The sequence below is a fragment of the Lutjanus erythropterus genome, chromosome 5 (assembly GCF_056507025.1).
Source record: "Lutjanus erythropterus isolate fLutEry1 chromosome 5, fLutEry1.hap2, whole genome shotgun sequence".
Classification (NCBI taxonomy): Eukaryota; Metazoa; Chordata; class Actinopteri; order Lutjaniformes; family Lutjanidae; genus Lutjanus; species Lutjanus erythropterus.
In genome coordinates, this window is record NC_139321.1 from 28,646,571 (window position 1) to 28,660,987 (window position 14,417).

At 42.1% G+C, this 14,417-nt stretch overlaps 1 protein-coding gene across 8 annotated transcripts in view; it reads left to right on the forward strand.

Annotated features, from left to right (window-relative positions):
• The first annotated feature begins 206 nt into the window (after positions 1 to 206).
• The window catches only part of pcdh19 (protocadherin 19), a 77,327-nt gene continuing 63,116 nt past the window's right edge, over positions 207 to 14,417 (forward strand). Inside the window, exons 1-2 of one of the 8 annotated variants that reach the window (XM_084719548.1) lie at positions 207 to 3,500; positions 6,307 to 6,439. In XM_084719548.1, coding sequence (XP_084575674.1) covers positions 1,354 to 3,500; positions 6,307 to 6,439 — 2,280 coding nt within the window. In that variant the 5' untranslated portion in view covers positions 207 to 1,353. Of the gene's footprint in view, positions 3,501 to 6,306; positions 6,653 to 14,417 lie in introns of all 8 variants that reach the window. The other 7 variants (XM_084719550.1, XM_084719549.1, XM_084719544.1 and 4 more) reach the window with 7 other exon arrangements.

Below are 14,417 nucleotides of genomic sequence, written 5' to 3' on the forward strand. Positions count from 1 at the left end.
GGGTCCCCAGACCCCACTTTTGGAACCGCTGCTCTAACGATCATCTAATACACAGCGCCGTGTTTCAACTTGTACGCCGTAATTGCCCGTTGAGTCGTCCATCTGCAGGAGAACAGGTAGTTGGCCGTGTTTCATTGCTGTACTTTGCCCCACCCACCAGCAGCTCCCGGCCCTCCTGTGTAACCCCTGATTGGCTGAGGGGATTGCGGGTCCTGAGACTGAGCGCTCGACTCGGAGCTGCGCGTCCGCCAGTGTGCACCAGTGAAGCGAGAGGAGCGCTTGTTGGAGTCAACTAGACAGCCTACTGGCAACGAGTGGTGATTTCTTTTTTCTGCCTCCCTCCACCAGGCTGGATATAGGCTCCTGTGCCTCTACTCTGCTGCAGCCCCAACATGAAATGCGTTTTGTACATACACTAGGCTCTTCTTGCATCGTTTTTCTCCTCACTGGCTACATTTTCATCGGATTTTTTTGTGTGTGTTGCATGGACTAATTTTCGGGATATGTGTAGCCCCCTTTTTTCCAAGTGAGATACGAGGAAATTAATTAGTAAGTAAAAGCTTGAAGACTTATTGCGGAGGGGATGAGAGACTAAATCTGCTGGAAATAAAAAGGTAATCGGGACTTCTTCAGTGATGTGATGAGACATTCCTGCATTTGCACCCTTGTTCTTTAGGCAAAGATATCCGGACTTAAGCTGTTGAATAATTTTGTGACTGCAGAGCCTTTTTTAAGCTTTTTTTTTTCTTCATCAGATGTGCAGTTTGAACGCTCATAGCTACCGGCCGAAGAGGAAATTTTATCACTGCTTGTAATATATCACAAAGAGCAAGATGCTTATCCAAAATGCGACTTAAATATCTGCGGAGACTTTTGAAGCACATTTCTTCATCTGCACGGAACATTTAAATATTTTTTTCTGGACTTTATTGAGGAATTCTCCTTTTTTTGTGTCTATGCAGTCCGCGGACAGTTCATCATATGAGTCATGTGTAAGACCAGTTTGCCGCTTGATGAGAGCTGCACGGATTTACACGGCTTTAAATCAGTGTTGTGAGAAGATTCAGCATGTTTTCACAGATCTGTCGTCTCCAATGTTTCGCCCGCTGCAGTAGACCGGAGGATGTGCTCTGCCTGAGAAGAGTAAAATAGGCTCAGGGACTTGTTACAATTATAGCTTTCGCACCATGATATAATTTACATACACAAGAGCTACTCGTCACCCACAAACACTTTTCCGGACACTTTAATGAGATGATTCATTTGGAGCCTTTTCCCTGTTTTCTCTGACGCGCAATTCCTGTGCGTAATTATTGAGGTCTTTATTAGGCAGAGAAAAACTCAACAGGTACAATGCAAACCAAGGAGATGGAATTAATACAATTAATTGCTGTGTTCCTCTTGTTCTGGGTTGGGGCTGAGGCTGTCATCAACCTCAAGTATGGAATAAACGAGGAGATGAAGCCCGGCTCGGTGATTGGAAATGTGACAAAGGACGCGCTAAAGCAGGGATTTCAGATTGCACCGCAGCCACCGTACTTGAGGGTTATTTCCAATTCAGAACCGCGATGGGTGGAACTGAGTCCAGCCGGAATCCTTACAACCCAGATGAAAATAGACCGGGATGTAGTTTGTCGACAGAACCCAAAGTGCATTATTTCCCTAGAAGTGATGTCAAACTCTATGGAGATCTGTGTCATCAAAGTTGAGATTGAGGATTTGAACGATAACGCGCCCAGATTCCCAACGAGCCACATTGACATTGAGATCTCTGAGAACGCCTCCCCTGGTACCAGGTTTCCCCTAGAGGGGGCAAGCGATCCGGACTCGGGGATCTTTGGAGTGCAATCATATTCCATCACCCCAAATGAGCTGTTCGGACTGGAAATAAAGACCAGAGGGGACGGGTCCAAAATTGCTGAGCTCGTCGTGCAGAAATCATTAGACAGGGAGACCCAAGCCCACTATACGTATGAAATCAGCGCAGAAGATGGAGGAGACCCTCCTAAGATAGGCGCGGTCCAGTTAAACATCAAGGTGATTGATTCTAATGACAACAACCCGGTTTTTGACGAGACCGTGTACACAGTAAATGTGATGGAGAACTCCCCCATCAACACATTAGTCATAGACCTGAATGCAACGGATCCTGACGAGGGCACTAATGGAGAGGTTGTGTACTCCTTTCACAGTTACGTCACCGAGAAAACGAGGGACGCGTTCAAAATTGACCCCAGAACCGGGATCATCACCGTCAACGGGGTTTTGGATTACGAAACGGCGCAAATATATGAGATTGACGTGCAGGCCAAAGATTTAGGTCCCAACTCTATCCCGGCTCACTGCAAAGTCACAGTGAACGTGATGGACACGAACGATAACCCACCTGTCATCAGTTTGCTCTCCCTGAACACAGAGATGGTGGAAGTGAGTGAGAACGCGCAGCGTGGGTATGTCATCGCGCTGGTGAGGGTGTCAGATAAGGATTCAGGGGCGAACGGGAAAGTGCAGTGCAGGCTGCAGGGTAACGTCCCCTTCAGGCTCCAAGAATACGAAAGCTTCTCCACCATACTTGTTGATGGCAGGCTGGACAGGGAGCAGAAGGACACGTACAACCTGACCATCCAGGCGGAGGACAGTGGCATCCCGCCTTTACGCGCCACCAAATCTTTAGTTGTAAAAGTCACAGACGAAAATGACAACCCTCCTCACTTCCTCAAACCTCACTATCAAGAGATGGTGATGGAGAACAACCTGCCTGGTTCGTGTCTGCTCGCTGTCTCAGCAGAAGATCCAGATTTGGGTATGAATGGCACAGTTTCCTACTCCATAGTCCCCGGAGAGATTAAGCACATGGATGTAAACACATATGTGAGCATCAACCCATCAGGCCGCATTTACTCCATGAGATCATTCGACCATGAGTACACCAGGACGTTTGACTTTAAAGTTCTGGCCAGAGATAATGGCAACCCCTCTTTGTCGAGCAACGCCACGGTGCGTATTGTCGTCCTGGATGTGAATGACAACACACCTGTGATGACGAACCCTCCTCTGGTGAACGGCACAGCAGAGGTGTCCATCCCTAGGAACGCCGGAGTGGGCTACATGGTGACCCAGGTGAAAGCAGACGACTACGACGAGGGGGAGAACGGCCGGCTGACCTACACCATCTCCGAGGGGGACAGGGCTTTCTTTGAGATCGACCAGGTGAACGGAGAGGTGCGCTCCACCCGGATGTTTGGAGAAAATGCCAAATCCACCTACGAGATCACAGTGGTAGCGAGGGACCACGGCAAGCCCTCGCTGTCTGCCTCGGCCTACATCGTGGTCTACCTGTCCCCAGACCTGAACGCGCAGGAGCCTATTGGACCCGTCAACCTGTCCCTCATCTTCATCATCGCGCTGGGCTCCATCGCGGCCATCCTCTTCGTCACGATGATCTTTGTGGCGGTGAAATGCAAGAGGGACAACAAGGAGATCCGGACGTACAACTGCAGGTACTGACTGAATCCAATGTGTGTGTGTGTGTGCGTGTGTGAGTGAGAGAGAGAGTGTGTGCTTTGCTTTTGTCATGCAGCATGTGGAGGCCTCTGAATGAATGAATTTGAGGACTGCAGATTTTATTCTTTTCTTCCTCCACAGCTGAAGCTTTAAATCAGACACTGTGCTGCTGAGGCCCACTGTTCTGTGTTGAGGAAACGTGATTGATTGATTTAATCCGTCCATTGTAACCAATTGACTCATAAATATGACGGTTCAACTGTCATGTTCAATTTGCGGCTGTGTTGCCGGACAATTAACGTCCCACTGGTTCAATAGCAAGTCCCAGACATTTATTATTTAACGTCCAGCATGGCTGATTGGCTGTTATCAGCTTTAATCTAGTGTGATCATGGACAGTCCGCCAGGATCAGTCACCTTTACTTCTGCTTTCCTCTGCACCAAGGAAGATTTGTGGCAACAAAATTAAATAGAAAATTAAAAATGTAGTTTAGATGATCTGAAATCACACAACTCACCCCATATTCATTAACTATTTACCCAGTTTACTGAAAAGGAGCAGATTATTATTTCTGTTTTGTTCATCAATCTGATCATCAGCTCTGGCTTTGATTTCCCTGTGCCACATCACCACTATAAATTTACATATAGATTGGATTTGAGAATTTAACCTGAAGCTATAATCATATTTTGCTCCAAACATAATTTTGTTAATTTGGAGTTCACTTAGGCCATTTTCAAGCATGAAAAAAAGATCTGAGATTCCCTCAGTGTTGCTGTGATTTTCCTCTTATCGTTGATCAGGTGCTTCTTTTATTATCATGTCATTTTTAAAAATGAAAAAAAAAAAAAAAAAAAATCAGGGCTGCTATGAGATTATTTTCATTATTGATTAATCTGTGCATATTTTCATGATTGATCGATCAGTTGTTTGGTAAATAAAATGGCAGAAAGTGGTGAAAATGTTTCCCAAAGCCCAAGGTGACATCCTCAAATGTCAATCCAATGATATTCAGTTTACTGTCATAGGGGACTAAAGAAACCAGAAAATATACACACTTGTGAAGCTGGAACCAGAGAATTTGGACATTTTATCTTTAAAAATGACTCAAAACAATTATTAAAATAGCTGTTGATTAATTTAAGGATCAACATCTGATCGATTAATCAATAAATCTCTAAAAAATATCAAGTACCAATTTTAAATTCTGTCAACATTTTCTCAGTTGCAGAACTTTGATTTTAAAATAAATCCTCTAGTGAGTAAAGCATGGCCACTCAATAGTGACCTTTACATTGTTAACAAGAAGGACCCACATCTCTTCTCATCACAGGAATACTAAGAAAGTCCTCTAAATGTGTTTTCATTCAAGCCTGGTTTGATACAGACGGAAACCAGCGTGTTGACATCTTGATCACAACAGGTAGTTTTCTGCGGTATCATATCTGCAGCCTCAGTTATAGGTTTTGTTCAGAGACGAAACAATCACAGACAACAACAAATTCCAAATTCAAACCTGCTCTCAGTACTTTACTCTCTTACTGTGAGCCACTCTCCCTGCTGGGTGCTTTAATCAGTACTGATGTGCTCTGCTTCTCAGTCGCCACCTCCAATATGAGGAGCAGTTATCTCCAATTTATTGCTTGTCCTCTGTCAGTCTGTCTGACTCTGAAGATTTCCCCTCCCAGATTTCAATTATTTGGGCACAGAGCAGAGAGAGAGACAACATGTTAAAATGATAAATGAAAAAGAGATGGAGTATTTTCTACCCTTGCAGAGGCCCATTTTCTTTCCTCTGAATCAAGGGTGGGGGGAGCAGAATGGGTGGAGGGAGGTGTTTTCAAGATGCAATCTAAAAGAAAAATGAAAAAGACAAACTGCAGCGCTGCTTTCAAACCAGTGTGATTTTTAGAAGCGACAGAGGATTAGAGCTGCATTTTAGTGAGGAACAGAGGCCAGTGGGGGCTAGTGCAGCAGAAGAGACAAGACAAGAGACAGCAACAGAGATATTCCAGATATTGCACTTTCATGGGTAACTATATCTTTAGTTGTGAGCTTTAACAGAAAATAAACCAGATGCTCTTCTGCCATGCAGGTTAAAAACAGCCTCCTCCAGAGTTTGAAGTAATGCAGATGGTGAAAAACATCACAAATTATATGGAAGATGTCTAGTGAAGTTTGTAGTCATCACTATAGAGCACACAGCATCTGCTCTCCTGTGGAAAACTGCAAAGCTGTGCGAAGAATGGATATTTCCCCCAGTCTGAGGATCCTTTGATAGAACATGGCTGTGTTGCTCATTTGCTCTTATTAAAGTCAAAATACTCAGTTCAAGTTTGCAGCAGCCACTGAGAGCAGCTAAATGAATTTGAATCTGCAGTTCTCCTGCACTCTGTGCTGCTCGTGGGCTCGCCTGATAATGAAAGAAAAAATGGAATTAGTGTGGGTTGTGTGCTTTGAATATGATTGCATATACCGGTAGTGCTGCTCAGTACCAGTGTGTTTTTTCTTGCTTTGCTTCTGTGGTTTTGGCATGTTTGCATATCGTCTGCCTGTTTGTGACATGTCGATTGTTGAGCATGCAAATGCAAATGCAAACAAACAAGGGATGACGGCTCCATTGCAAACCGGGGAGTGGGGAGTCACTTAAGTGTGCTGTTCCACCCCTGGACACGGGCAATGAGCCTTCGTCTGGCACCCATGGTCGAACAGTGCCCTCGCTGGCATGGCGGGCGAGCTTTTTTGACCGTGTGTGGACAGCGGAGGGGAAGGCAGAACACTGCTTTATTGAGTCTGTTCAGTTTCTTCTACTTGCGCAGGGTGGCGGAGTACTCATATGGCAACCAGAAGAAGTCCAGCAAGAAGAAGAAGCTGAGCAAGAACGACATCCGCCTGGTGCCACGCGACGTTGAGGAGACGGACAAGATGAATGTGGTGAGTTGCTCATCTCTCACCTCCTCGCTCAACTACTTCGACTACCACCAGCAGAGCCTGCCACTGGGCTGCAGGCGCTCCGAGAGCACCTTCCTCAACGTGGAGAACCAGAACTCGCGCAATGCAGCTCCCAACCACGGCTATCAGCACCCGTTCACTGGGCAGGGCCACCAGCAGCCAGACCTCATCATCAACGGCATGCCGCTGCCAGAGGTGAGATAACAATCCACTGTGCTCTGTGCTAAATCCTTGGCTGCTTTGGGTGTTAGAGGGAGAAGAAAAGGGGAGGTTTGGGTGGTTAGGTTTCTTTTTTTTACTAATTATTATTGACAGGCCTCCTCGGTGGCGCTGAATCTTAAGAATGAGATATTCATTGCACCACCTTTCAACACGTCTCAAGGTCTGGTGATATTTAGCATTCCCCCGTATCACAGACTATAGTGTCAGTGAAATGTCTCTGTGTTATTGATGGAAAGCTGGGCTATTTGAAATGGCATGTGTGACGTTATGTCAGTCGATCTCAGTGAAATCCTTCAAGGCATTTCAAAGGGCCGAGACACTGAGGCTGACCTGTGACTGAGAGCGCTTTGCCAAGCAGAATTTGGAGGCCTGACAAAGTGGATTATTTGGCCTCTCTTACACCACTTGTTTTCTTTTTTCTTTTCTTTTTAATTTATTTGTGTGTGCTGAGGTATTGCACAAAAAGAACAGGAGCCAGATGTATTGACCCGTCTAATCAGCCCCCCAACTACCGCCACCACCACACATCATTTCAGGTGCTAGCAGAAAGAATAATCATTGCTTAAATGCTTTATCTTCGTGTTGTCCATTTGGCTGCAGTGTTACCGCATGGCCGCTCTGCACAGCCAGCCATTGAATTACCCTGACACACCGTGCATGGCTCCAGCAGTGCAGTGAAGGTCTGACTTGAAAGACTATTCAGGCTGACAGAGTGTACGCCGACCAGCTGATCTTTAGTTTATAGATTTTGGTATGTATGAACTGGTCTATTGGATTCTTCGGGCAGCCTCTCTCTGCTTCTCCTCATGACCCAGTTCTCCTTGATCCCATGGGAGAAAGGGGGCATTTCTGTTTGTGTGTGTGTGTGACAGAGAAAACATGCATCAGTGTGTTTGTTTAAGAATGTGCTCACTCCTATAGACAGCAGCAAATAAGCTCCAGCTCCACACACGCATACACACACACTTGTAATTGATGATTCCAATCTCCGTTTGACATTCAGTGAGAAGGAGGTGGGGTTGGGGAGTGGGGGTCTTAAAACAAGAAACACAAGATGGATATTGATGTATTGACTGGGTGATCCAGAGAGATCCAGGCACCGATGGCTCCTGAGGGGTCAATGAGACCTACTTACAGGCAAGCTGATTTACTGGGCCTGTCTGAGCTGGTTCTGACTCAGTGTGTGTGTGTGTGTGTATATATGTATGTGTGTGAATAACCCAGGTGGAAATAATGAGGGTTGTCCTGTGGTGTTATCCGGTCAGTGGAGGCAGAGGTGGGGGGATTCAGCAGGTACACGCAGCGACCCGTATGCTGTGATTGTATTTGCGGGTAGGTAGTGCGATGCAGGTCAACACCACCCTTTTCTCAGCCAAAGGAAAAAGTCACTCTTTATTTTACAGTACGCTAATAAGATGTAACAAGCCAAAAAAGACACAAACTATAAGTAACGTGTTCTTTATTAGACAGTATTAGACCAGTTATTAGACTTTATTAGGCCGTAATTAGGGACATATCGCAACAGAACTTTACTGTAAACTAAATTGTATTATTTCCCACTGTTAGACCCTTATAGATTTTATAATTATTACCCTCTGATAAAGTCTAATCAGGGACTCACAGTGGTAAATAATAAACTTTAGTTTACAGTACAGTTCCGTTGTAATGTGTCCCTAATCACCTGCTAATTAAGTCTTATAAGGGTCTAATAAAAGGTCTAATACATTCTAATTAAGAACATATTAGTGTACAACTAGGTGTAGGTATATGGTGTTTAATTAGTGTATAGCTACTGTTTAATATAATCTATATAAGTTCTTTTATTTTGTCTAAATAGATCCAAAGTACAGCTAGTTAAGTCTTATTAGTGGACAGATAAGTGTATGATGTCTAATTAGGGTATAGCTGTGTTTGTTTACTGTCTAATAAAGAACATATTTCTAGTTTTTGTCCAATGTATTACAAAGTACTGCTTGTTATGTGTAATTAGTGTACTGTAAAATAAAGTGCAAAATGAACAGGTGACTGTCTGAAAAGATCTGAGGCATGTAAAAATCCTTTATTAATTCATTGATACGCCACCGTGTTTCTAGTCTTCATCAGAGCACAGAGTGACAGAGAGGAACAGGTGTTACATTTAAAAACGAATCCAGTGGTCATGGGATGTGGTCACAAACAAAGGTGTAGATTTACCAAACCTCCATGTGAAACTGAAGAATAAAGTAAATTTTAAAAAGACAGAATAGAAATACTATCACACAACAGTAGACTGAAAAATGAAGGGCAAACCCTGGAATATGAACGTACTCATGATTAGTCACCCTTAATAAAATAAGTCAAAAAAATGATGGTCAAAAGTCCTAATGATAACAACAAGAAACTAAACGATACTAAGAGAATCATTAGATTAGACAGACTGACAAAATACTTCATACAAAAACTAAAAACTACTATACAAAAAAATGTGTGTCTGACTGAGGTCTGGATACTGTTCACATTTGAGTCAATGCGGTAAAAAAAAAAAAAATCCAAACTTCTCTCTCTCTTTTACTTATAACAACATTTTACACACCGCATGAAATAAAATCCTTCTCCAAAACCCATCTCTGCAACCTGCAGCCTGTCAGTCTATGCCCAGGGCATTCAACACTGATACTGGTGTCCTTCTTGTCATGTTGTTGTTGTTACTCCCACAGTGTTTCATACTGTAGTGTTTCCACATGAATGGTATACAATTCACAAGTAATGTTTTCGCAGCAGGTTTTTGGACATATTACTAAATCTCACAATCTGTTTTAGTGTACTAAATAACATGTTGGTAAAGAATTTCGGACACAGACACTAAGACAGTGAAAAAAAGCCCAATTATCAAGTTACCTCCAAGAACAATTTATCCAATAAGGTAATTAATCACCTGAAGATGCTGATGAAGTTGTCCATGCTTCACTTAAAGTTTCATTGTCTATGGAGGGTTGGGTTAAAGGAGAAATCTGTGTTTCACATTAATTATAGCTGAAATTAATGCTGGATTTTCAGAAAATGAGTAAGTTTCTGTTTGTGAATTGTAAGGAATCATTAATAATCTTTTAGGAAGGTAGATGTTGCACCAACTCAACATTTGGACTGCAGTACTCATTTATGAACGCTAGGGAGTTACATATTTCTCCTTTAAAGTACGGAGTGCAGTACCAAGCCTTGGCTGGCTACACAAAGAAATCAGCCAACGTTGTAAAAGGCTGCAGCAGCATCCTGTGTCTGTGGCTTAACCATCCAATAAAAGCACATTTGCCGCAGGATTAGCAGCCTTTATTTGTTTCAGCTAATGAAAAAGTGGAGAGGGAGACAAATACGGTTGAAGATTGATTTTGATGATTCCATATGTGAAGCTTGGAGTTGTCTGTATAGATTTGGTGAGGGCAGATAGGGAGGGGAAGAAGAAGAAGAAGAAGAAGAAGTGAGCGTGGGTGAATGAGTCTCAGTGCCAGGTGTCCGAGCCCCGACCACGTTTTCTCATCTTCTTGGAGGCAGTTGATTGGCTTGGGCCTGTTTAGCATGCAGCTTCCATTGCTCTCCGCCTTGCACATGATGTTGACAAACATCTCTTTGACCCGCTCTTTGCATATTTTCCCTGGACTAAGAAGACAGAATGTGTGTGTGATGGAGAAAGTAAGCAAGGAGTAGCTGTAGCGAGAGCACGCCTTACCCTCCAACAGCGCAACCCCGGCGCCACAACAGTTGTCTTTGTTTTCTTTCCTCCCCATTGTGACATTTGCGAGAGACAGAAGCTCTACAGTATGTACAAATGTTGCTCTTAAATAAAAATTGTTTTCAGGATAATTACAATGCCATTTATAGCACAAACAAACAGCAGTGAAATGACTGATAATTGCTTTGTTACAATGAGCAAGCTTGGGCTTGAAACCACTTGACTCCACAAGTCCTCAACCCATATCCCATTGACTGGCTAGGACACACGAGTGGCTGCACTGTTGTGATTACTAAGGCTGCTTTGTCCCCAAAAAATTGTTTTCATCCTGAGGGCAACCTCATAATTATCCATGATTCATTTATCCTCCGCGGAAGAGCTTTTTGTTTTTACACCAGGGCACAATGATGTCTCTGTGTTTGTTTATTTTCCAAACATGTAGATTAAAATTATCGCAGGCATCAGAATGTGGATACGGGGTCAGATTAGGTTTGCTAATGGAGGTAAAGAGGATATGAGCCCGCTGTCTGTTTGTAAATTCTGCTTTTGATCGATGCAAAGTTCTCCTCCATTGTTGGTTTATGTGGGGCAGTGAACATCCCGCCTGTGTCAGAGCAGCTGGAGTCGAGCTTTTCCTGCTTCAGACAAAGCGCGCTGGCACACACACACACACACACACACACACACACACACACTCAGAGCAGCCTTGGCCAAGATAACAGTGACAGATCTCCCCAAAGGCCTCATACCTGCAATTGCATTGTGTATATTGTATTCTCCCTTGTGAGACCGTGTACCAGTATATACCTCCCTGCACATGGCTGTCCATTGTTTTGAAAAGCATCAGCTGTGAGATGTTTGTTAGACCTGCCTGTGGTAGCACTAATACGAACGCTCACAGGAGAATAGAGCTGTCTTCCATGGCTTAATTATAGTGAATCACTTGGTGGGGGAGACAATTATACAGTAAAGGAATGGCCTTTGGCTAGAATGTGTTTTTGAATTTGTAATGTGCACTAAGGCTTCTCACACCTGTGATTCCAGATAATGAGCATAGCAGGAAAATAAGTTATCTTACTTTATTGATTAGCCTTACTCAGGTAAGAGATTGCAGGTTTTTCTCTTGCACACATGATAAGTGAATCTTTAAAAGGTGATAAATAAATTAGGAAAAAGGAGAACAGGTTGGATCACATGGTGTAAAATGTAAGTTTTTGCAGGAGAGTGTGCTTCGCAAGTTTAGTTAATTGATAATCAATGCCGTCATCCTCCAGATGCTCTCGATGCTGTTTCCTTAAAGGGACAGTCCCAAAATCATAAAGTATTTTCCTCTGGTCTGTAAGACTATTTATTTGGGCTGCAGCTAACAATTATTTTCATAATTGATTAACATATCGATTATTTTCTCAAATATCTGATTCTTAAAATGTTAAAAACTGTTGATCTCTGTTTCCCAGAGCCCAAGGCAACATCCACAAATGTCTGATTTAGTTTTTTCTACAACCCAAAGATATTTAGTTTACTGTCGTAGAGTACTAAAGAAAACAGAAAATATTCATATTTGAGAAGCTTGAGTCAGAGAAGTTTGTTATTTATTATTTAAACAATGACTCAGAACAGTTAATAGATAATCAAAATAGTTGGCAGTTCATTTAATATCCTATTCATAATTGATTTATCACTGCAGCTCTATTATTTATCCACCAGGTTTAGGGCTGCACAATTAAACAAAATATTAAAGAAATAACAATATGGCCAAGTGCAACTTTTTTTGGGTAAAGAAAAAATATATGACAGAATGGCATTATACTGAAGAAATGCTGCAGAGATGCCCTGGCCTATAAATTTTGTTCTCCAAATGTAAGAAAAGATGTTTTTGGGTACAGACCCCAACAAATGTCACATTATCATGATTTTAATGGTTTTCTTTTATGGAAGATGGAAATTATGATGCAAAAATGATAATTCCCACTAATCGTGAATCATATTCCAATTACAATATCTGTCAAAATAATTGCAATATGATTTTTTTTCTTTTTACCATAATGTGCAGGCCTAATTTAGATTGTTGTTGCCAGGTTAGGAGATATCTGCCTTCTTTCGAATTTAATGGAACAAGAAAATTACATTTGAAAAGCTAAACAGCAGTGTCTCTGTCCAGAAATAATGACAAGATAATTCACAGACCTTGATGTGAGCAGCGTCAAGTAGGAACTATTGTCTCTCTACTGAACTACACCCACAAACTAAATCACTGTGCTGAAGGATGTAAGAGCTGCAACAATTAGTCGTCGTTTGATTAGTTGTCATCTATTAAATTTATGGCTATTTTGGCAATTGATTAATTCATTTTTAAGAAGAAAAAAAATGTCCAAAATCTTTGATCTCAGCCTCTGAAATGTGAATATATTCTGGTTTCTTTACTCCCCTATTCATTAAACTGAATATCTTTGGGTTGTGGACAAAACAAGACATTTGAGGACATCGTGTTTGTCATGTCTTGGGAAACAGTAAACATTTTTTTTTTTTTTAACCATTTTCTGACATTTTTTGGACCAAAGAATTAATCTGTTGATCAAGAAAAATTATCAGCAGGTTAATCGATGATGACAATAATAGTTGCAGACCAAGAAGGAAGTTGAGACATTGCTGCTGAGTTTTTCAAACGACAAGCTGAGTATCATACGGGCTCATGGTATTTAGTGAAGGTCGATATCTCCAAAACGCTGCAACTCACACCAAAACAATCATGCATGGATAAATAGCACTACATGTAAGAGGAAAAAATATGTATCTTCCCTTTAAAGATATTGTTACTCAGTGATGCTATATTATACTGTGTGCCACAGTGTCAGGTTCAGATTCTGACAATAGAGAAGTGGATGTGCACTTTGTGTTTGTTCACAGTCAATCAAAGAAACCCAAATGAGAAAATGAACACTGAAACAAAAACGACTGACAACGTGCCTCTCTGAGCTCCCGTCTTGCTGTTTTTCCCTGTTAGTGAGGAAGATGTTTGGATATTGATGTGGGGGAGACAACGGGGAGTGGTCCCGGGGAGGCTGCACATCCCTCGCTATCACTTCACATCAGGACAATATGCATGGGAGCATTCAAACGTGTCATATTGAGCATGCAAAGTAGATGTCATGCTGTCAGCGCATACTACACATCTGTTAAAAGTGCCAATCTCCTCCCACACACATACTCACGAATACGCACGCACACACAATATTTCTTATGGAGTGTCACATTTATTTAAAATATGGGCCGTGACATTATCATTTACAACATTATGACCGACTCAGAAATCATGGAAAGGGAGAAACGAGAGGCATAATCCAACATTTTTGATAATCAAACATTGTTGTGACTCTACATTTAAAGTACTCTTTTTAATGTTGTTTTGATATTGTCATCATTCCCTGGTGTTTAAGATATGCTCGGCTATAAATGTCGCTAATAAGATTTCCTTAATAGTTTCTGTCTTTTAGTGTTAGATTTTATAGGACAGCTCTAGTGTTAATGAAAATTTCGCATTTTTACTGCACTTCAGAGCTGTTTTTCCTCAGTGTGGAGACACTTTTACAGTATATGAACTAATTCAGATTTTTCCCTCTTATCTTAGCAGCTTTTCAATTTAACTGTAAAAACATTTTGAAGGTCTCTTTTAGTCATGAGGATGGTATGGGAATTCGAGCCTCATTTTCATTTGATCTTTGCAGACTATCTGGCAGAATTAGTTTGTGTTTGTTGATTCGAACGCGCCGTGATTGACAGGAAGCAGAGAGCGTCAGCTGTTGGTTGAACGTGTAATTGGGGGGAGGACAACATGGGAAGCAGAGCAGCGCGAAGTGGAAGTTAAACTCAGATTGTAGGAGTTCATTGCCTGATTTTAGTTCTGCAGAGTCTGTCCGCTTTGTATTCAGTGTTCAATGCCGTTTGAGAGTGAAAAGAGGTGAATGGGTCTGACATGTTCAGTAAAACTAATTTAAAAATGTCCCCAGTCATGGTCTACAGATGAAGATTTGA